At 32.2% G+C, this 25,806-nt stretch overlaps 1 protein-coding gene across 1 annotated transcript in view; it reads right to left on the bottom strand.

Annotated features, from left to right (window-relative positions):
• The window catches only part of LOC118195666 (fibroblast growth factor receptor-like 1), a 141,866-nt gene that overhangs the window by 4,054 nt on the left and 112,006 nt on the right, over window positions 1-25,806 (bottom strand). Inside the window, exon 7 of the mRNA XM_035366991.2 lies at window positions 2,950-3,196. Coding sequence (XP_035222882.1) covers window positions 2,950-3,196 — 247 coding nt within the window. The remainder of the gene's footprint in view (window positions 1-2,949; window positions 3,197-25,806) is intronic.

Here is a 25,806-nt window from a genome sequence, read left to right as displayed (position 1 = left end):
AAGATTTAAATATACTAATCGACTTCGTCCTAAAACATGTCGAAATGCTTTTACATTTTTATAATACACTTTTATTTTCGTTTAAATAATTATGCATTCTCTGTGAAATGTAGAGTGATTTTGCTCCCAGATGATGTTAATTCAAATGCGCTGCAATTTTTATTACATTTACCATATTTTTTTAAATAGCACATTTGCACATAAATTTGTTTCTTGAAATAAGGGATAGGCATCCATACATATAGCCAGGCACTTGTACATCAGTCATTTTATATATCTAACATTTCATAATGTTTTAAAAAAGAAAGAAACATTACATAAAATCTGCTTAATTTTTCAGAAATTCACATACGAACTCTGAAAAAGTCTGCATGTAAGTCCATTGCGTTTCCTGGCAAATTAGTTTCCTCCATATGCAAAACAAGTTAACCTTCAATCCCTATAAATATACATCACAAAATAAAGAATTAAACAATCAAATGGTATTATGATTAAAATAAGCCTGTCTAGTTTTCTAGAAGTCAAAATTTAGATAGTACATTTAAATAGCTTTCGAGAAAGTGGAGAAATTCTATGTCCAAAAAGAGGTGAAAAAATGTAAAAGAATTGTCAAATCATTGAAAGTTACATTCTGTAACAAGTAGTTAATAGTTTTAAAAATTTGAAGGACTAGAAAAAAGGTACCCACATCGAAATATTTTCTTTCTATACTTAAATTCTATGACGTCTAGATGTAATTTAATAACTACTTGATCTGAAAAGTCAGGATAGGAAAAAATAGTAATATATATATATATATATATATAATAAAAAATAAAATCTAAAACACACTTCTGAATAACAAAATAAAAACTGCGAGAACTGGTACACACTCAGAAAAAGAGCAGGGGTTAAAAAGAAAACACTACCTATATTATTACATAATATTTTTTTTCATGTATTTGAGCCGAAATTCCTTCGCACGAAAATACTCTCGGCTAATCCGTTTATTATTACCTCCGCTCATAAAATTAGATTTTTGGGCTCAAGAAGACTGGAGAGTTTCAATTCATATGCATTTAAAGAGAAATTCTTTTCAAGTAAAATGAAAACCAACGTTAATTCATTACACATTCATAGGTGACTATCGGACCATAAAGTTCCAATAACTTTACACATCCTAACAAAACTGGAAATGGAAAATGTAAGGAAATTAAAAAAATTTCGTTTTCATGTTAGTTGCCAGAGTTGCATAGCACTGAAAATATGCGAATGAATGATTTATTTATTGACATGCATGACTACGATGTCATTTATTTCATGAAAATGAAAAGTCATAGGCGATGCTTAAAGGAAAAAAGCCGAAATATAATAACAGAAATATATATCAATTATTAAATTTACTCCTTTACTAGGGTCAAAGCAATTAAAGCCAGTATAATTTAGAACTTTCTCGGTGGATAAGTAAAATTCGAAACGAAATTATTAAATATTGGTTCTAAATTCAGAAATAATCATTATCGAAGGCATTAAAATACAAATGCAGTCCATTCAAAAATCAAGACGGTATTTACATAGTGGAATACAATAAAAATCTATCATCCTCATGCCATTTTTCAATAACATAATAACAAAGCAGGTATTGAATAGCATATATTTCAAACAGATAGCAAATGATTTGAATTCAATCAAAATGTGCGAATAATTTAATATAAGTTCATTTAATATAAAAAGATTTCTTAAATAATTCCGCTGATGAAAATAAAATACCCTCATTTAAATCAGTAGAGGCGTAGACTTGCCAACCGCAATGTCTCATGGGCTCATTTTCTGTTCCTAGAGAGAAAGCTAATGTTCTTTTTGCTGTTTCTAATCCCCCAAAGGGCCCAGCACTTAGATTAATGAAGGCTAATAAAATACTATTATTATCAATCTTATTATTGCCCATTGTTTTCCAATGCGTTTACATTTTCATGCTTTTATCTGATCACATACAATACCCAGACATGCAGTGCACCCGCAGATTTCTGGTGACAAACAAATGAAATTGTAACAGCTTTGGTAAATTTTCTGGTTAATGGGGGCGTACATAGCGTTCTCATTAAATTGTATTACATTTTAAAGATATAAATATTTGAACAAAAATGTATCCAAAATGGTATTTTGAATTTCTTATGTGCTCGATCTATACCTGATCTAGGCGTTTTTCAGTTTGAATAGCTATTTATGAAGGTAGCAAAGTAAATATACCTACAAATTCAAGCAGCTTTTAAAATAATCTGGGCTGAAACACGATTTTCTTAGGATGAGTTCATTTAGCAGATTTAGAGTAACTTGCTAACTGCTAATTGCTGTGCATTTAATGGAAACTCAAACTTTATAACAGAACTGCCTAAAAGGTAACCGAATTTTTGCCAAGAAAAATGTATTGCTTATATGACGGGATTGGAACCCTAATACCCTCCAAAGCAGGCTCTTTGCGCTTCCTCACATTTTCCACTTCCGAGAACACTTTTGGATTTCATTTGAATTGGTCTTCATCTCAGTCATTGCGTTCTGCATTATTTTTTCTCTGCTTTCAAAACGAGATGCTTTCAATGTCGTCTTCAATTTCGTAAACAAATAGAAGTCGCAAGGAGATATGTCTGGAAATTAGGGAGGTTGGTGAACCACTGATATTCCACGTTTCGACAAGGAAGTCTGGATCAAGTGCGCTGAATGTGCTGGAGCATTGTCATGCTGTAACTGCCTGTTTTTCGCCGTACAGAGATGCGGTCGTTTGCGACGAAATACATTGCGGAGTCGGAGGAATCTGATACGCAATGTATAGGAAACTAATATGGTTTGAAATAGTTCTTGGAGCCCTACATTTCAAATTACTCAAACTATACTTCTTATTTTTTACTATTACAACTATCAGCTACAATAATTAAGCACTTAAAACATAAAGATGAATTTATACGAACTTACTTGGAAGCACTTCTAGATATGCAAATTTGTATTCATAACCATAGCTATTGGCACCAAGGCAAACATATTTTCCAGCATCTTCCATCTGCACGTTTTCAATTATTAGCTTATGATAATATATTCCGTCTCTCACAAAATAGTCGATTGAGTAAGGTGTTGTTAAAACGTTAAAGTATTCACCTGCCATCTGAATAGGACTTTTTGCATCGTCTGCGCTTTGCCTATTAGGATCAACTTGTTTCAGCCACTGTAAGTACAAAAAATGAAAATTAAGGAAATTCAGATAACACTGCAGTGTTTATGATATTTTAAAATTATCGTATTTTAGTTAAAATGCTAGTGAAAGAAACTTCAGTGTTCACATTTCAAAATAACGCTGATGCACTTATGCTCCACTTTTCTAAATACTGACCGAAATATCAAAAGATTTAGCAAACAAATTTTTAATATTTTTGCGGAATTAACATTTCTCATCTGGTAAACAAACAAAATAATCGTTGCTACTTCTCCGACGATTTCTTAGTTGTTACCAACGCTTCACTTTATCATTAAGAACATCTACACAAAAGTTTTTTTTATAAGAAAACTTATTTACATGTCTTAAGCTACCGTCTCAGATGACAGAGAATTTTAAAAATTACCAACTGAAAATACTTATATATTTAACAATCTCAAACTTCCAGAACGCAAAATTTCAAGGCGTTAACAATTCACATACGTCGATTTGTAATCACAGATATGAAATTTCTTCTTTTCTACCACCCAAAATCAGCATTATCGACATAATGCTGATTTTGGGTGGTAGCCGTTAAAAATCATAAACCACAGTAAGGAGTAAAGCCATCAAATGATTCACAGTTACGCACAGTTATTCCAACACCAGTCTTGATTCTGAAGCATAGTCCCCATGTATCCTTAACAAACATCAAATCACTTGCGCACTTTTGAGCATATATAAAATATATATCAGTCAGATTTTAGTTTTCCGCTTTCCCTCCTCCTTGTTTTATAATATCGGAACCGTCTTCATTGCTTTGCCTGCGACTTTCCCACTAAATAAGTATTTTAATGTATATAACAATGACCAAAGATGCAATTCATTGCGTTGAATAGGGTCTTCTGATAAAAAAGGGATTTTTTTAAAATCTGCAATCGATATTCATTCTAATACTCTTAAATTCTTCTCAATATACATCTAAATCCAAATCCTGGCGAATGGGCTGGCTGCATGGGCGTTTTCCTGTTTTCCGCATGTGTAACGTGTATACGAGCCAGTTTCCCTTAGAAAGTCTTCCAAGAAGGCACCCCTCTCCTTAAGGAAATAAATAGCCTTAGCCATATTAAGCTAAACCAACCTTCTCAATATACTTCATACTGATTACATGAAATACTTGCTTCGGTTCAGATTCAAATCGGAGATACCTCAACTGCAGAAGAAAGCTCTGACCCACCTGAGCTACAGAAAAACTCTAGACATACTTTATTAATTCCTTCTTATGTTGAGCCCTCACAAATGTCTTGTTTAAATAACATATTTACTTAAATCGAAAGTTCGCTCACATATAATTTTTTGGTCTCTGTACAGCTTTATAATTTAAATAAAATTTAATCAGACACATTGCGAGCGTGTTTTCATGTTAAATATTGTCCTTAAGTAGAGAAGTAGAAGTATTTAATGTTACAAAACATTTTAAAAGTTTTTATCTGTTATTTTAAATAAAAACTATTGATTTGCAAAATGAAGTAAAAATTTAAAAAGGAAAATTTGTAGTTCCAAATACCATTTCCTTAATCTGCGTATTGTTGCCGAAAATAATGTTGACATGTTTTATATATACATATTTTATACATTATTTGCTCAGAAATATGACTCTTTGCCCCCCAACTTTGCTATATTTTTGTTCTAAACTTCAATAGAGTCTTATAAATGTATATTTTGTTAAATGAAATTGCAGAATGATAAGAAGCAATTTAAATTCTCATCCTATTTGGAATAATCACACCGTTTAAATGTTAATAACCCATATAGATAATTACCGTACATATAAACTGCATAACTATCGCTAATTATAGTAGCTATGTCGAATAAACTATTTCAATTTAAGATTGCATCCACTATACCGGTCACTAGCATGCTTGAAACTAAATAAGTAACAATGTATCATTAACAGTGTCCCTGGACCACAGTTAAGGATACTATTATTTTAAGCATATTCTGAAGGAGAAAGCACTAGAGATATCTTTTTCAGAATTACTGAAAGACAAAATAAATACTCATCTACATTTTTATTTCACATAAGTTTCGAAACGTCACATAAACATCTAAGGCTCGTGAAACAAATTATGTCTTTCTCTTTTTGTGATGCTTTCGAGTGTTTCGAATCTTTCATTAGATATATTGTTTTCAAATGAAATCGGACAAAGAAAATGGATATACATTTGTCCTTTCGCTAGTTCAACTGACTTTAGATTGAGCTACAGATATTCGTAAATTTCTTTCCGCTATTTCATTTTTCATAGTTTTGCATCCTTATTCTACTCACTTTTCTGCTACTGATTTTTAAATACGGTTGTTAAGATGCTTAAAGTTATTGCGTTAATTGGTTACGTTTTTAGTTCAGGAATCTTATCCTGCATACATATGTGCCGAGAAATGAATCTCACGTTTCTTAATGAAAGCTGAAAGCATGTACTGCAAGCTTGTGCCAAGGAAGTAATTAAAAACATTCCTCTCATGTTTTCTTGAAGGGTAATGGGAGCACATCCACTTAAAAATTCAAGATTCGCGTTCAGCTTTGTCGTGGACATGGTTAATTATTTTTTTTAATTCCTAATCCCTACAAAACAACTAAATGGCTCTTCAAAAGTATATTACAAAACAAAGCTTAACTAAAAATAAACAACACTATGCGCAAAAAAGGAATGCATAATATAATAAGGGTATCTATCCTTAAATGGTATAGTTCTTTAATATATAAAAGAATCTTTCAGAATGCAATGGGAACGAAACTTTTGTTTTAACTCGAGTAAAAATTCATTTAGATTTTCCCCAGTTAAAATTCAGCTCCTCTTCGAGAAGTAAATATCGTTTACATTTAATTAATTACATTAAATTTTTAAATCATTCTGCACCTTCATTATAAATAGTTTGACTACGGCTATGAACCCGTCACGTTGTTCATGATATTAACAGATAACGAACCCATAAACCCTTAAAATCCTCTGTATGTAAATGAACAAAGGTAATGTTGTCGAAATATCAAATCAAAAACTGATACAGTTGGTTTTAAATTTTAAAAAGAAATAATTTCATGGCATAAGAAAATTACATTATAATGTATTTTTCTTCCTCCTTTGCCCATGCTTTCGTGATGTAATTGGAACCATACTCGGCGCATATTCGAGAGGTCCAGGTTTGAATCCCGGCGGTATTGCTCATTTTTCATGTACTCCTACTTCAAAAAAACTTAATGGCTCTACAAGTGGCACCCGAACTAAAAGATGATGAACAGTAATTCGTCACCACCACGATTTGGCGCTTGTGTCCCCTAAGCCCAGTCGCCCTTTAAAGGGGGATTTTCTCCCTCCTCTCACCATGCCTTCGTAGTGTAACGGTAGCACACACGGCGCGAATTTCAGAGGTCCAGGTTCGAGTCCCGGAAAGGGCACTGTACATTTTCCGCATCGCCTGCTTCAAAATAACCTAATGACTCTACAACCTAACATCAGGGAGATTTGTAGAAGCTTGTTATAGATTATAGGACATTTAATATAAATTTTAAATTGAAATCTCAGATTACTAGTCTTTTAAAAACGAATTGTATAGGAGGCAGAAATGTTGGAGAAAATCGACTAGAATTTCGTTATACGGAAACTCTTATGCGTAAAATAACGACATTTAAAAAAATAAGTTTATTAAGCAAAAACAATTCTAAACAGGAAAATATAAACAGCTTCGTATTCAGAACATAAAATATTTCAAAAATCATCATTGAGGAACTCTATAACAAAACAAAAAAAAAAAAAAAGGTGACAGATTTGTTCTTGAGAGTAATTCGTTTAGGAGACAATTCATAAGCCTATATTTCATTACACATCTTTATCATTTACGCGACATTTCGTGCTTAATTACGTGTGAACCCCAGGGATCATTTTGCTGTACTATTAAAGTTTGGTTCTTTTTTTTTAATTCAAATTAAATTAATAATAATATCCATATTACGTAGAAATTTAAAAAGATTAAATGCAAGTCCGATATCTGAATCACAGAATACCTTCAGAAAGGGAATTAGTTTGTTTCATTAATATTTGTCATAATCATTTAATAAATTTTGGGAAATAAAACTGTACTTACTATTTAAGCTCGCAAGTAGTTCAGAGATAACATGGTACGGCTTAAGAACTGCGAAGCAATAACTCCTTTAATTACTGTATCTATTTTTTAAAAATCCCTGTGGAGGATTATGGAAGGTATTTAAGAACTGAAGAAGGGAACATTATTTTTTTTATTATCATTGTTTTATTTAGTTTTTTTATTTCCTAAGAGAGGATGAAACAAGCCTAAAGTCAATGCAATTTTCTCAGGATTTATTCAGAAAGCTTTGGTTAAATTTAGAAAATCCGAGACTTATAAGAGATTTAGTTATTTCGAAGCATATTTCTATCTATTTCCGATCATATTTTACACAACAGTATACCTAATTATTTATTATTCTTTGTGTGCATTGTAATTTTAGCACATGACCATATTTTCCTCTACACCATATTGTTACTTTCGTATGCGCTTAAATCAACCCACACGTAGGTATGCGAATCGACTAGAATTTTATTCTAAGAATATTATGATTAGATATAGCGGTCTGTAAGCGTATAATAACGGTGTTACTGGAATTTCAACTTGAGTTCGAATTCCGGCGAACGGCCTGGTTGAATGGATGTTTTCGTTTTCCTCAAGTGTAACGTAAATACGAGCCAGTTTCCCTTAAAAGGGCTCCACGAAACTACCCCTTCCTTAAGGCATATAGCTTTCGTTTGCTTTGGTAACTTAAATGTGAAATATAAATAAATATTTGAAATACTAGGACTCGGTTAGAAGAATCAAAATGTTAATTGATTTTATACATTACACAAGTCATAATTTCGATCAAAATTTCGCTAGCGTAGGGCTTTATAGCAAACTTCTACTTACCAACTAACACTTTACAAACAAACAAAATGTCCTACATTCTTGAGATTAGATCTCACCGATATAGCTTACCGCGGTCAAATGAGATGATTTTAATTTCTTGTTTGTAATTAAAAGAACAAAGACGTTGCATAAAGAAGTTACGATATGTTGCATTATAAAAGAATTTTTTGATTGTTTCGTTGCATTTAATGCAAATAGTATTTAAACACTAAATTACGAAACTAAAGTTTAATAGCTTAGAACATTTTTCTTATCTTTATAGAGCAAGTTTCAAATCCTTGTGGCAGCGGATCACGGTTTACTGAAGTGAGCCATCAAAATGTACAACGCTTTGTTATAGCAGCATGGAAAAATGTTAAAATTCAAGACTACATTTCATAAAGAATCATGCTGCTATCTAGAGGAATGTGTTTATTTTTTTCTGTGAACTGCGACACTTCCAGAAGCATGCAAAATGCAGTATTTTTTTTTTCATTTTCTGGAAAAATGATGCTCGATCTTTATGTAAAAGACTTGAACTTATAGGCAGCTTCTGCACCGATGGGTCTCGGTTCGTAAAGCTTAGGCATTTGTGAATGCCACGTCTGCATAAAATAGCGTTGCGTAAATGCTGGTGGAAGTGCTGTCGTGCAGCTGGGGTAACAGGGATTATCCGATACCGTTTCCAGAATATCTCGATTGAAACAGGAATAGCGACTGATATCTCCAGGCGTTAAACTAAACTTTTTTGTGGTGTTCGATATCTGCAAATATGTAAATCTAGGTTCTTTCATTCATTCACACTTTATCGGCTTCCGAATATAAACTGCATTATAACTGAAAATCACATACTAAAACAAATGTTTGTGAATTTTTTGCTTCACATATTATTCACTACATCACATGTTTCATTACTTTATAGATTAATAACGCAATGTATAATAAGTTTCGTAAAGCAGGATTGCTGAACGAATTTCTGTGGTAGAATGAAATTATAATTGCTATTAACGCAAATTTCGGAAAGTGATAAAAGGGTTAAAATTATTTAATATCCCTTATCTTATTAGCAGTTGCTTTCAGAATATGTATCTGGCAGCTCTCGACTTTGTACTTAAATAGCACGAATAGAGATAGTAAATACGTAATAACTGAATTATATACGAGACCTTTCTTTTATATCTTTTAAGCCTAGCATTAAGATCCACTGGCAATCAAAGTTTCTTAAAGCATTCTAAATCTCCTTCGCACTTTAATAATCGTTATTTTTCCCTATTTGAATGTTTGATCAGAATTTTATTTGTACCTTCATTTAGGCGTAAATGAAGAGTTTAAATGTTTTTCAGTTACTTCGTTTTTCACTTCTACTGCCAATCGTAAATATAATTTTAACAAATTACTAATTTAAAGGTTAAAGGTTCTTGCAAATAATTCAATCAGCCTTAAAAAATAATCAAGTTTACTTTGTTATTCTTTACTTATTGCTTAATAGTTCCACCACCACGATATGGACATTCATAAATTACTTCCAGTTTCTGCACCTTATTTAAATAGTTCAGTTTCTAAAAATCTAAGCATCTTTTGCAAAACTTACGGCAGCAATTAAACACAATGAAAATAAATAAGATATAACACATATGGTTTAATAACACACAGTAACAGCACAGATAACACATAACATAAAATAACAGCATGTGGTTTAATATTGCAGTAACTAACTAATGGAAAACACTGAGCTTCAGAATTCAGAAATAGTATTATCAAAGCTGAAAAAAGTATGCAGTTTGAAATTTTTATATCCCCTACGTTGTAAAATGTGTTAAATGAACTCACTATTCAATACAGCAAAACATCATACTTCCGCGAATTACAGAGTTGCAGAATTAGTAATATTCTTAATTTACGTAATTTACTCATAAAATGCTGGAAAAATAAAAAGTAACCAAACATATGTAAACTCAGTTGTTAGCAATAATTATCAGCTGAAGGATGTAATGTGCTGTGACTCAGACCCGAATCTGAGGATTTGCTTTGTTCAGAGGAATACTGTCCTTATTGCACCGTTGAAACCGTACCCAGTTGACTAACCACTTAAGATTTACATTCGGTTAACGAAATGTCTTTACGTAGTCTTCTGATGTGGACAAGATATGCACAGTCCGTTAGGACAAATTTACATCTTTTTAGGGTTTAGCATTTTGTATTAAACAGGAGTTAAATTCAGTTAATTTTAGATGAACAAGAAACCTTAGCTTGGTAGAAAGCGCAGTGGCGTAGCTAGGGTGGGGCAAGGGGGGACATCTGTCACCGTGCGCAACATCCCAGGGGCGACAAATTGATGCTACGAAATTTTTTAATGAAATGTTTTCCATTTTTGGCACACAGAAAGGGGCGCAAATTCTTCAGTTGTCCCCGGGCGCTGGAAACTCTAGCTACGGCCCTGTATTCTGAAATCATTCCTTCGGTTTTCAGAAGCCTAATACACTAGTTTTTCGTCTTTCATTATTATTTTTCGAGACAGATGGCGCTACGCTCGCGTTCGCTTGCTTTCGACGTAAAGATGGCTGTTGAAGACCTGATAAAATAAGCAACATGTTGTTGAAAAGCTATGCACAATTAGACTAGCAATAATGTATTATATTGGTTCTTAATTAATTTAAGTAAACATTTCATAGTCTGAAGAACGGTTTTTCAAACTCATTTTTAACCGAATGTAACCAACAGGCTAAATAATGGGCTAAATCCTTATAATGATGAATATCATAGGCTAAATCTTGCTTTGCACATTAAAACAAAATACTATTACTTACAGTAATTTCTTATTTTTTCAGTCTCATTGTAATCAGGTGATATATTTTTTTTCTACTAGTATTGAAGTAATTTTGTCGCTTAGCACTTTTAGCTTACCTGCTTCAGTTTCATTATGAGCCTGGCGTCTTAAGTAATGCAATGCTATATAAACATTAAAATAAACACACAATGAAAAGGAAATTAGCTAATTTATCAATTATAATACGTAATATTTCTTGTCGCAGCAGCTTAGAGAATCTCTAAATACTCATAATAAAAAGTCCATATATTATCTTTGTGTTGTTGAGCCATAAAGTGAATAGATATCGCACTGCAAGTAGACATCTGAAATGAAGAGATATTCACTAGTATAAATGTAATGTTTTCATACTTGAACTGATTATTGTGTTATTTGATCTGCAAAGCACAATCTTTAAAATGTTCGCTGCTGTGATTTGAACTCATTGTAATGAAAATCTTAAAAGAGGTTTTCTTACTTTACACGGATGAACATAGCATTTATAAAATACAAGAGGAATAAAATTTTATCTTTAAGCATCGTTTAGAGTTTATCAGTCATATATATTATCAGCCATATCTTTTAACGATACATTCCTATGTAATTACCGATACTCACCGCTGTGTTTTAACATAGAACGGATGCTGCTATTTTTCATCACATATTCTTTAACGATGTCGTTCACTTTATATCAGTTATACTTGTGTATCGACATTTTTGCATGTTACATTTTGTAACAATATACAAATCACATTTTGGAATTTACATGGCATGATATTTGCTTATCGCTTTGAGCTTAATTGCTCTTTTCTTCGAATAGTTCTTAAATCACTTGCATTCAATCTAAAATCTATACGTAAAAAAAAAGGCTGCCATTCAAACCGTTCCATAATAAAACAATGAAACTCTCCAAAAATTACTTAGTAATAAAGAAATGAAACCTCGAAAAGTTAAAAAGCACTAGCTCACTAGTTCTAAAAAGAATTTTCAGAGGGATGAAACAGAACAGAGAATAAAGTTTCCAATTTATTAAACTCCATTTTTCCCGAACATTCTTTATGTTTTATTCTTTGCTCGTTATTATAAGTCAAGGAAATACTGCCAGAGTAAATTGCTATTAAACGAAAAATACATGAATGTCGCAAATAGAAAGTGAGAAATTTCTTTTTATTCCTAGGAATTTATTAAATTCGAGAAACTGTATTTTTACTTTGAGACTTTTATATAAAAAGAATTGAAAGATTTCAGCTCAGTGTGCACCTTGCAGCTATGTTTTAATCCGGCGAAAACCGTAACTTCTTTAAACTCTCCGGCGACTTTGTTGGAGCAGACAAAGAGCATACACTAATGAGCTGTAATATTTCTTTCTGTATTATAATCCTTTTTATAGCAGTTGTCACTTTCCGAATTGTCGCTCAATGGCATTCCCTCAACTAAGGGAATTGTTTATAATGAGTATATATTTCATATGAATTTAAAGGAATGAAAAGCGTTCGTTTTAAGAAAATATATTCAATGACCTTAAATTAGACCTTATTTTAAGTTATTTACAGTTAAGAGACATCCTGTAATTTCCTTCATTTATACATTTCAAAATAAATTATTTAAATATTTTCTTCGGCAGATATCAATAAACTGATCCCATTAATGCAAATGATAATTCAAATACAATTTAATGCACAGCATATTTTGATTCGGAAATGGTTGAACCACGAACAAATTACTTTATTTACAGTTTAAATAAGAAGACATATAATGACGAAATAGCATTTCAATTACAAGAACAGAAAACACTAGAACAAGACATTTTATCAGTAGTCGTCATCTTTAGTTTCAATTGGTTGCTATGAAATAACTTAAACAAGTCATGTTTAATTATACATATATATAAGGCAAAAATCATTTAAAATAAAATACCAGCTTTAACTTGCAATAAATAGCTTATTAACTCTCCTTTTAATTTGGTTATTTCTCCTTTCTCGGCTAAAAATAATAACATACTTATAACAGATATTTCTAAAATGCGACATTTTAAAATCAATTCTTCTAATATGAGTTTATATGATGAGCTTATGATGCAGGTACGTTCCTAATGATTCAGCCAATCACAATATTAAATTCTGGGAACTGAAATTTAAACAGCAAATCAAAATGAAGTCGAACCAAAACTAAGTCAGTCTTACCCACGTTAACAAATTTCGCTGCTTGGCTTGCAATCGCAGCTTTTCTTCCATGCTTCACGGCCGAGCGGTAAAGTCGCTGAACACTGGTAGTTCGGTCCGAGGTTCGAATCCCGCGAACGGGCTGGTTGCATGGGCGTTTTCGTGGTTTTCCCCATGTGTAACGTGTATACGAGCCAGTTTCCCTTAGAAAGTCCTCCACGAAGGCATCCCTCCCCTTAGGCAGATAGCCCTAGTGTGCTTTGCCATAATTAAATACACCTCACACATTTCTTCCATGCTTCAAGGGTATTGTAAAAATGTGAAAATTTGTTAATGGATGGGCTCCCATTTTGCGCCGATTTTGTTGGATTTGAAATCAAGAAATTGTTTTATCAACATTAAAGAAAGAATTCAACCGACTGTGACGCTGCTAAACCTTTATGCGTCTATGACAATAAAACCTAAATTATATATATATATATATATATATATATATATATATATTTTTTTTTTTTTTTTTTTTTTTTTTTTTTTTTTTTTTCAAAATAGAACAACGTGGTTTCGACCATTGATCCTGCTCTGTTTTTATGATTTGTAATTAGACAAATGACAATTCGTCATTTTATTTGTTCATATGCTAGTTTTAAAAGCTTTTTTGCTTATTTAATGTCTGTCCTTTTTTTTATTTTGTTTTGACTTCTGTCGTATCACTAAGATTTTGCAATTTTTAAGTAGATTATGTCACTTTTCTTTTGTAACTATTTTATTTATTTTATATAGTTTAGTTTATTTTATGCTCTTTTGTTTACTTTATGACTGAATGTAGGGGAAAGATCTGAGCGCATTTGAGACTTGTTTGAAATTTCATTCTAAAATATGGTTAATAAATTTGCAAAAACAGTACAAAGTCTCAAATGTAAACAAATGTAAATGTCTAGTAAAACTGGCTTTTCAAAGTAATGTATTTCTTACTATAGAAACATTTTAAACAAAATATTTGCATAACATTTGCTTGTTTTTCCTAGGCTTTATCGTCTGTGTGCAGGTTATGTGGAAACTCTAAGTTTTCATACTAAATAGAGATTGCTCGCTAATTTATGTCAGTCTCGCTTCGTTTTTAAAAATAAGAAATCTAACTTCGGAAATTCAATACTAAAGACGCTTTAAATATTTTGAATCGATCGTGCATACTCGCCTTTCTGATTAACTACACCAACCTGCTGCTGTTGCTGTACAGGATGAGTCAAGAATATGACTATACTTTTGGAGAAAATACAGTGAATATATTGGTAGAGAGAAAGGGTGAATGTTAGCTAAGAATTTATATTAAATATAAAACGCAATCTATATTTCAAATTTCATTTCAAATACGAATTACATGTTTCATCTTATATCGATAGGCAAACTTACGCCGAACACTTTTAGCAGTGATAAACAGCAAGTTACAGCTGCAGTATGGGCGTTTGCGTTCGCAATCGGCCACGCTATAACTCATCATTGCTCGCTAAGAACCATTCATTATTTAAAACTAGGCAAAAATCAGTCTCGGTTAGATTTCGAACATAACTCGAACATATCGATTTGGTCGGTGATAAAACACATGTTCCTCTTTCTCACGAGCCAAAAAATAATTGCTAAAAAATGATCGTTACCCAGTAATCAGCCAGAATGGTCTAGATCAGGGGTTATCAACCGGTGGCACACGTACCACTGGTGGTACGCAAAAGAAAAATGTGATACGCAAAGTATTTTTAACTATTAAATTCAAAAATTAAAACCCCAACATCCTGATTGAGTTTTTTCTCTAACACTCGTAAATTTATGCAATCTGATCTTTGTTGAAGAGTGGTGGTGGTAGTAGTAGTACACCACAAATACATGAAGATCACCACAAATACATGAAGATAAGATTGTAGTGGTGGTAACTAAAGGTTTTCAACTTTTCTTTAGATGGTACGCGTTAGTCAAAAGGTTGAGAACCGCTGATCTAGATAATAACTATCCCTGCCAGAATGATCATGAGGCCATAAAACATGAGAGACAAAATTTTAATGCAGCATTATAACAGCCAAATATGGAAATGTGGAGAAAACGATTGTTTACGACCAGAAAAGGTTCGATTATTTAATTACGACAAAGCACACGAGGGCTATCTGCCTAAAGGGAGGGATGCCTTCGTGGAGGACTTTCTAAGAGAAACTGGCTCGTATACACGTTACACATGGGGAAAACCACGAAAACGTCCATGCAGCCAGCCCGTTCGCGGGATTCGAGCCTCGGACCGAACTACCAGTGTTCAGCGTCTTTACCACTCGGCCGCTGGTGGGCCCGACCAGAAAAGAAAACAGCCTGAAAGCAGTCTCAGTACCACTGCTACGGTAATATCAGGAAGGATTAAAAGTGCTTGAAGTAATAGTTAATATGTTTGATACTGTTGTGCATTGTTCTTCAGTTCGAAGATTTGACTTTCCAGAGATAGTATCTCATTAGTCCTAGTCGTAATACTCTTATCACAAGATGTGATTAAACGTATAAAAGCCAAAGTTCTAAATCGCATTGTAGAACAATGGAAAGTTATTCAAATACATGAAGATAAGATTTCTGCGGGAATCCAGTTCGTATCTAAACAATATTTCCCATACTTTGAGAAAACACTAATTAAATTAAAAGAACAAAATTATAAACAGAATGCTGCTACCGAAATTTTGACTACTAAAACAAGACACATTAAATCTTAAAAAAGTCAAGCATGCGTATGTATGATAAGCGAAAGAAAATAAATAAGAAAAATGTAGTAACGAAACCAAATTAAAAATTAGGAATCTCAAATATCTCGTTTTTTATTTATTAAGAATTAAAAGCTATCTTGAAACTAAATTAAATTTCTCCTTAAAGTGATTAGTGTTATAAAATGAAACTAATGGGCCAAAAAGAAGCATTAAGTGAAACCCATATAAAAACAAATATTAAAATTACAAATGTCAAAGACTTAAATTCTTCAGGTTGCCTGGAAACAAAAGCTTATTCAACGATTTTATTGATTTTTTACTTTGCATGTTGTGATTAAATTATTCTTACGACATTCCCTAGAATTTAATTTTGAGATTTTAGCGTAGCATATCGCATATAAGGAAAACGCGTCATAGAAAATGCATTAATTCTAGAATATTTTTAATGTTCAAATATAAATTATTAATAGAAATAGCGAGTTCTAGATTTAAAGTCAGTCTGAAAGTTTTCAAAACGACAGGTATCGATTTCTCCCATATATAAGGTCCCCTATTTCTTTGAGATCGATAAAGGGCTTAAAACTTTCACGACTGAAATGTCTTTGCATCACGAACGCCGAACAAACAACTTCTCTTCTGCTCTCACAAATGCTCTATATCTTACGTATGCGTAAAAACACCAAAACATTGATCATACTTTTTCTGTATTTTCTGTATTTTACAGTTCCTGGATCTTAAGAAATAATGTGTATATATATAAATAATTTATTTTAACGTTTGGAAAAAAGTATAATGTAATGATGGCTAAAATTCGTAACTTAGCTTAAAGAATATATTGCCTTAAAGAGTATTTTCCATTTTATATTTTAAATTTTTTCTACTTTCTTAAAATCTCTTAAGTTTATAACTTTCTGGTACAGACGTAAAAATAATATGACCTAAATGTTTCAGAAGTTCAAGCACGTTTCGTACACCGTAGAGTTATAATTTTTGATGCACAGTAACTTTTCGAGTTCATCATCGCTACGACAACACATTCACATCATAATTTTACGCATTAATTTGTAAAAAATTAAAAGCATACATAAACTTTCTAGCATTCTATAACCTGGGGAATGTTATCATTCCTTTCTTCGTGTAATCTGTTCTCAGTGTATCATTGTTATTGGTGCTCAGTGTATCTTAGTTATTGGTGGTGTTACGTTGTAGTACTATTTCCAACATCATTCTACCTTGCATCTTTCTTACAAACGTTCATTGATTTTATCAGCTTGACCAAGTGGATAAGACCGTTCGGCATTGGAAACTCATCCCGTGCTCAGTTTCAACAATCGAGCTAAATCATGCGTGCGGCTTTGCTCACATATAAGTTAATAAACAGTAGTTTCAGTTACAAAGCATCTACCCTAACGCATATATACCTTTGCCGTAATCTCAAACAATTAACATCAAGACTTTCTCTGTGTAGTCTACTTGACTCTTTTGCGTGTAAGTTTCTAAACGTTTGGTGCCATTTTTCTGCTGCTGAAATGTCTAAACATAGTTTAGAATTTTATTCCTGATTTTGTTCGGGAGCGCAGAAACAGGTTTTTCAAACACTAACGAGATTTTTCCCTTCACCCTATTTCGAGAAGGCTGAAAGCGAATATATATAATATATATATATGATATGGTTTTTAATAAGGTGGTTTCCAATCAAGTTTCTTTCCCAGCATTCATTTTTCCCTGGATTTTTTCATGATATTTCATTTTCTTTTTGCTTAACTGATGTATTACTCGGGAACATTAAATTGCAGGAAATTCATTTTTAGGATGATGAAATTCAATAACTTAGCGCAGTAAAATAATGGCGTGAATTTTTACGTGAACCAAAAAATGACCCCTTCCAATTTGTCTTCACATAACTGACGCGTCAACATATGAGTACTTTTACATAAAGCTGATTACGAAAATTATTCGGAATATGCGTTTATTTCCTATTCGGTTTTTTCCTCGATAATATGTAGTACGTTTTGTTGAATATTTTTAAAAGTAAGATAATGATTGGACAAAATTCCTTAAGTAATAAATATGCTAGTATATATAAATTTCCTTGGTTACTTTAAATTTATATAGTTAGTTAATATTACTTGTTCTCAACAGGGCACAGGCTAAAGATGGACGATGAGAAGGAGTCCCAAATTAGCTGCAAAAAATTAGGGATTAATTTTTAAAAGAAAATAATGATTGTTAGCTTCCAACTCTAAAATGCATTTAGAAGTACTTTCCTTTTTCCCATTGGTGGGCACTTAGCCGGCTCAGGCTTTGCCACTACTAAGGCCGGAACTGGCGGCCACTTTAATGTTGGAGGACCTAAGAGGTGAGTCATCGTTACCTCCTATGAAGGGGCGAACAATTACAGCCATGCCTTCGCCGGGATTCAAACCTGGGCCCTTCCGTATCGTAGAAGGCTTTCCTAACCACTATACAGTCTGGGCGGAAGAAGCGCAATTATAAAACATTATATTTAAAGATGATTTAATGGCATTGCTATGTTTTCTGAAGCGGTGCGCCTCATATCCACAGTAAAATGAACACTGTTTTCTAAGATGAAAATTTATCGTTGAAACGTATGTAATGAAGCTAATTCACGTTTATGGAAATAGCTGCACCGAAAGAATTTGCTTCGGAAACACCATTGTGCAATGTAAATGATTATCAGTTTGTCTCCCACTAGGACTTCACTGGCGTTGAAATTTTCTTTCCCTTCTTTCATTACATTTGCCCCTTTTTCTCACTCGATTTTTCGAATAAAATTTGCTGTATAACAATATGTTTTGTTTCGTGTCTTCGTCCTGTTGCATTCATACTATTTTGACGCGGAAACTATATAAATGGTTATATTTACAATTACTACTGGATCACATATAGTTGTTGATAAAACTTCTGAAGAAATTTACCAAAGTTCCCGGAATAAAAAAGTGCATGGTTGAAAACTCTTAATTTCTGAATCGGTTTAGAAACTAGAATCAATTCCTTAGGCCTATTCTCTCAGCTCAATACCTCGGATCATATTGAGATTTACTGCTCCATCTAGTGGAGTTTCATCAAGATGCTTTCAAAAATTGCCACATTTAATGATCGAAGAGTCTTGCTGAAGTTCATGTTTGGCAGAAATTTATAGATAGGTTGTCTCTTTCATTGATGCAATGCGCTGTGGACTAAGACTCTGAATGTGGAAATATAGCTCGAAGGCTCAAGTGTGATAAAATAAAATGGTTTGAATTATTGTGTACGAAAAAGAAACAAAAACTTTTGAAAACGAAAGAAAATGCATCAAAAAACTATTACTATTGGATTTTACAGAAACATGACATCCATTATTTTTATAGGTTGCAAGGCCGTAAAACTAATTAATTCTATATTTACAAAGTTGTACGATCAAAACTAAGCAATTCATTAATGTGTATAATTGCACATTTATCTCCAAATAAAGACAAGAATAAAAAATATTTTTAGAGCTTCAAGATTTTGTTCATTAACATCTACAATGCGCCACATAATCTGTATGACATAAGAATCTGAATTGCATATTAATTCATCTTTGAACTACAAAAATGTTTTCAATAACTTTGATTAGTGCTTTTGAATACACGCAACATGCTTTAATAGGTTCGTTTAGTTATGCATTTATTCAATACTATTCCTGAAAACACTGATATTTTTCTGATTTATATAACATTAATGCTGTAAAAAATTAATATTAGCCCTCACACATCTACCAATATCTACAAAGTGGCAGTTTTCTTATAGATTACCGCTTCTCATTAACATTTGCTAATAACAGGCCTGTTAAAAATAAGAACTAACAGATCGATGACACGCAACTTTTATAAGCAGTAAAATATTAAAATATTCTCAGAAACAGGCTATTTCACGGCTCAATTAAACAGCAGAAAATAAAAATTATTCGCCATTTTGTGGTATAACGCAAATTCTAAAATCATACGATTTCTGATTAACCAGGAGCAGCCTTCACTAAAAATGTTTGATGTAAATAAAACCGTTCTTCCTAAAATTGTACGTAACACCGAATCTGGAACTAAAAAATCACTCTTTTCATATGGAATGCTGTACAAGAGTGTTCGAAGAAGATCGCTACGGGTAATATCCTTCCCGCTTCCTTACATATTAAACTTAGAAATGTATATCCAACTACTTCTCAAATTAAGGTACAGTGTTTTAGGAAGACTGCAGTTAGCAGTAATATAAATACAAGATAACATTTCATATTGTCATCATAGTGCAAAAAATTCCAGTTCGTTACATGTTCATTATGCTTGGGTAAATTAAATACAAATGTCACATTATTCATGTGATAACTTAAAGCTGCATTAGACACACTCTTTTAAAATCTGCAACTAAATATAGCTATCTAGCTAAAAAAAATCCAGCACAAAACGCATTAACAACCTCCTACTAAAATTAAAACCTGTCGTTTGTTTCCGCTTTCTTAGACTTTTGCAACATTCTGCATATTTAAAGCACATTATATTATTTAATATTTTTTGGTAATTCACTTACATATTTTCAAAAGTTAGGCACAATTATTTACTTATTTCGTAAATAATTGTGCAGTATGAGTAATATAAAGTTAATAATAATCATAATAATAATCATTTAACTTTATATTACTCATACTGATGGAGGAAAGTTTGGCAAGGAACATCGATTTAGGGCTGTATGAAACTTAATTTCATCACATATAAAATTTCGAAATTTAGCAATTCTACAAACTGCAATTTGAAACCAATGATTTTAAACTACTACCTATGTAATGTAAAATGCTTTTTGCATTCCAAAGACTTAAAATGCGTAGCTATCTATCTGTAACAGTGCTGTATACAAATCCCAACATTTCTGAAGTCATCTAGAATGCTTTTGATAGCACCGGGGTGTTTCCTTTAGTTCGATGGAGGGAAATGTTTCTCACGTTGATTTGCATATAAATAAGCATATACAAAGAAATTTAATTTTCGTATTTTTTAACGTTATAAGGTATTTTCTCCTTCCTTTCCGAATGCCTCTGGGGTGTAATCGGAAACACGCTCAACGCGTATTTGGGAGGGCCGGAGTTCGAATACTTTCGAGGGCACTGCACATTTTCACGTTCCTGCATCAAAATAACCTAATGACTCTACAAGACAAAAATGGAAATTAGAATATAGCTATGCCTTAAAAGAAGCATCAGCGATAGTTTATTCCTCACAAGTTTGAACTTCTCCTTTATGACATTTGAGTTGCAAAAAGAGTTCCTTTAACGTCCCGCATTTAGGTTACGTTAATATTTATACTACAGGCAAAAATGTCATTGATATTTATGTATGCGATATTATGCTGTTCCGCCGAGAATGTTCTTTTAAGCTAACACTCAAGATTTGGCTGTTTTTATATCTAGCTTTCCGAATTTGTTCAAATATTGATCACGGTTTTTTAACTTCAATTTTTTATTCTCTTAAGATAAAACATACATAGCCCTTCTTTATACAGTTTACACAATTTTATATTTTTCACCTTTGAAGATTATAAATTATATAACACATCTGCAGTAACACTCTATTAGGCATCGAATTTTGATACCTGAATACTTCTAGCTAAAAAATCATAACAATAAAGACGCTGCCTTTCAACTGCTAATTATTGTTTTCCAGAATATTTTATTCTTGGCAGCTGCGGAAATTATTATATATATAATCACACTTTTCACTCCTATTTATAAAAATGCTTTAAAAAAATTAATTTTCACCAGAAATAATATAATTCTATCTGAGTTTATATTTTTATATATGTTTTCGAGAATGTGGCCATAAGTTTTGCTTCTTTAAATACTGATCCTAACTGTGTAATTTCAGATATTAAGTTATTCAAAAGAAACTAGAGAAATTAATTAAAAGTGTTTCCGCAAGTGAGCACTCTGACCGCGTGAATCGTAAAGCTTCTAAAATATAAAATCTAACGTTTAATAGGGTTCACGTTAAGGAAAAAGTTAAATTAGTAAAATATTTTTTATTCTTTAATAATTATGAAAATATTGCATTCCTTTGCATTCAAAATTAGAGAGAAATAAGAGAAAAGATTTGCTAATTTTGATTACATTTGAATGCATATTTTCAATCGACATAAAATAGTCTCTAGAATTTCATGGAGTAAGCAAAAGGAAAATACAATTGTTATTACATAATCCAATTCGATCTGCTTGTTTCTGAAATGTAAACAGTGTCATGACAGCATTCACAGACGTAGAAAGCGCTTTGCACAAAGTACTTTTGCTTGAGAATTTACACAATGTAGTGTTTGATTTCAGTATTTGTTGAGTCAAATCAATACATATTATGGAGTCGAAGTATCATTTATAGAAACTCTGAGGTGGTGAGCTGTAGGCCGTTTAGAAGTTTTTGGATTTTGGATAAAGACAGATTTTGGATGTGGCAAAATGGCTGAATGTTTGAAGAAAAACAGCCAGTGCTGTCTGAAAGCAATTTTAAAACGTTTAAACTGCGGCTAGAATTCCAGGAGAAGTTCGCAAAAGATGAAAAATTGCTACTCGATATCGATTTCTGTCCGTGACAATCCACTGGAAAAGGCACTTTATTGTTACGCAGCTGTGTTCAAAGCTTGCTGCTTCACTGCAACTTTTGTTTCGCATATATGCTTTATTAGAAAACCTAAAACTGTTGTTTTCATTGGAAGACAGTTAATGTTTGCGTTTCACTTTCACTGACGTCGCAAGAAAAGGTTGTCCTGCTGAACTGATGATTGTTGAAAACCGTTTTCAAATAGTTATCACATCTTTACGTGGGAATATTTCGTAATTCATAGTGCATAGTCAGCCAAATATTACATTTCATTTCAAAAACGTCTAGAATTCTTTTGATTTAAAAAAGAAATTTAAATGCATGTTCGGTTTCCAACTAGATATGCAGATCGAAAATTCTAGCTAAATTGCGAGTTGAAGACCGACTGTACATATATGTTGCATTAAATTGCAAAACACGAAGCCCTGACAAAAGATCTTCCCTAATGTGAGTAAATTTGAGCAATATGAGTTTATTTCTCTAATATATTTTGAATTTCATTGCAGTTATCAGCTACACAACTCATTTGTGCACACTTTTACGAAACCTGGGGCCAATCTCATAAATATATTTCAGTAAATAGTGTGTTTCAAAGAGATCTCGTGATTAAATGCATACCTCTTGAGCAGGAAGTTGTTCCAGTTTAAGTAATGAATGAAATAAGAGACCATCAGACTATGAAAATTGTTTAATTCGATACCTTGTAGTGTCATTAGAATTTTTCGATGCCGGGAAATTGAAGAAATCTCAGTACCCTCGCTGGGGTTCGAACTCCAGACCTCCCGAAATACGTATCCAGCGTGCTTCCAGCTACACCCCGAAAAGCAAGCGAAAAAGAGGAAGAAAATATCTTATAATCTATCTTCTGTAATGTCTAGGTTCCGTCTTTAAACTATTTTATTCCAAATTATGCTTACTAGAAAACTTTAGTCAAAACTACACACAAATACGTTTTAGCTGTTGCAACAGCGTACTTAAGTTTCTGCCGTAACTGTTCTATAGCTGCACACAATTTGCTTACATATTTTACCATAATGCGCTCTTTCGTTAAATGACGGTGCGTTAAAAATATAATGAAGAATTCGTAGTTTTTCTTTATTATGTTACAATACAGAGACCTCAAACATGATTTTTCAAGATGATGATTAATGATGAAATTTTCACGATTTGATAAATAATTTTCAAGGCTATTCATTAATAAGCATAAACGGTGGATTTTTTTCTCCAGATTTCTGTAATATGCAGCCAGCATTAGTTATACTAGTCTTCTTTAGGAGACAAAATAGCATCCATTTGATGAATGAATGACGGCTTAGCGTAACTACCTTTTTGTTTTTTTGCTGGTTTCCTCGGCTGAAATTTAACTTCACTCAAAAGTTAAACTAATTCTATTAAGATGTTAAATTTCACGTTAGAAAGTCTCGCACACATTCTTTGTTGTGGATTTCCTGTGTTTACTCTCTCAAACATTAAAATTACGAAGTGCAAAACAAAGCCAGCATTTTGATTTTGAGATAAGAGTTTTGTTTTTGAGCTCAAAAACAGCAACAACACGGGAAAAAATTCGTAAAACATTTTACATTATTTTATTTACTGTCTTGTGTTTTCTTATACTTAAAAGAACAAGATTATTCGTACAGTTGCGTTTCCTCTACAGCAACACGTTTTTAGAAGAAACGAACCTTTTTTTATTTGCTTCGTATCGACTAACGAATTTAAATTAATTATGATCAGTTATTCTCAATTAATATTCTTACAGAAGAATACTGCTGTCTAGCTGGAAAATATTTTGCAGTTTGATAGGCTTTTGATAATATATTATTTGAGTCTGAATTTTTTTTTCAACAGAAAAATCATCTAGTATTAAATGAATTTCTATAATTAACTTAAAAGGTCAAATTTAACTTCTTATGCTTCGTGATAGTAAAACATAGTTTTGTAGGCAAAGTAAAGCGCGATTATGAAGAATTTAGAAATCGTCACAAAAGTACAGAAATAGAGCACTCATCCACAGCTAAGAAGAACAAGTTTTCACTTATGTTTGAAAAAATAGTTTACATTCTTTTTCCTATATGTATACCCATGTATAAACTATCCTCTTAACTTCATGTTTGAAGATTTATTATATTCTAGGTAACATATTCGCCAAACCAGTTTCATAGAATCGAAATTTCATCTTTCAATGCCACCAGGAGAAGAAGAATATTTTAAATAAATAAATATATATATATATATATATATAATTCTCGGTTCCATAAATCTTACCCTTTTACTTCAAAACAATATTCCAAGCCGCTCATTTTACAGCTTACGAAAAAAACGTATGAAAACAATTTCGAAGACTAGAGTAATAGTTTTGTTAGAGACTCAAATAACCAATAACCTTTACGCAATCTGAAAACTGCCTTTCTCAGAAATGCATGAAACGAGCTTTTCCTCTGACAACGAATTGCAACATGCTCAAAATGTATGGAGATTTTCATCGCGACTCGATAACAGCTTCGAGGAAGATTGCTGCAATATTATGAATAACGAGTCTGTTTCCTTAAAACAAACTAGGAAAATCTTTCACTCCTTCCGCTTCTCCCCTTTCAGTTACAGAAGGGCAAACTAATTTCTCCGATGCGTATCCTAGGAAAAACATTATTTATAAAATTTTTAAAATAATAATAAGCGTTTTCTTTATTAGAACAGCATTAAGTTTTTGGTAATATTATATCAGCGTTTGTATAGTAAATATATTTAAACTTTTAAAACAAGTAAAATATGTTTAAACTCTTAAAAGCTGAAAGTGGTATTTTTACAGACCTTTTTTTGCTGTCAGTTTTAACGCCAGCATATGGGGTTAAAAAATATAATAGTATTGAACCATACAATTTGCTTTGCATTGCTATTCGTAAAATAATAAAATTTCAATTTATGTAAAGCTTTTTCTGTCATGTGGCTAAAAAGACATATTCATTTATATGCATGAATTTAACTAGCCTTCAAGTTGTAAATGCTCTGTCTGAATTAGTTTCGTTAACATGCAAATCTCCATAATTTTGTTAATGTTTAGTAAATTTCAAAATGATATTTGTGCAAAGCATACATTTGAAAAGACAGTATATTTTAAATTATTTTTATTGTGCAAACAAATAAGTACTATATAGCTACTTCAGCTAAATTTTCAATGCGCATACCAAAGTTGAATGTGAAATGTTAACAAGAGCATGTAAAGACATTAGGTTATTTAGAAGCCGGAGTCGTGAAAAAATGAGCAATGCCATCGCCAAGAATCGAACCTGGACCTCGACGCGCGAGCGTGCTAAGCGTTACAACACGAAAGTATCAGAGAGGAGAGAGAAAATACCTTATAAACATTTTGGGTCGGGCTGCG

The sequence above is a fragment of the Stegodyphus dumicola genome, chromosome X1, assembly GCF_044657685.1.
Source record: "Stegodyphus dumicola isolate Sdum_Otavi_A_Nest chromosome X1, ASM4465768v1".
Classification (NCBI taxonomy): Eukaryota; Metazoa; Arthropoda; class Arachnida; order Araneae; family Eresidae; genus Stegodyphus; species Stegodyphus dumicola.
This window is presented reverse-complemented; position numbering and strand designations above follow the sequence as displayed.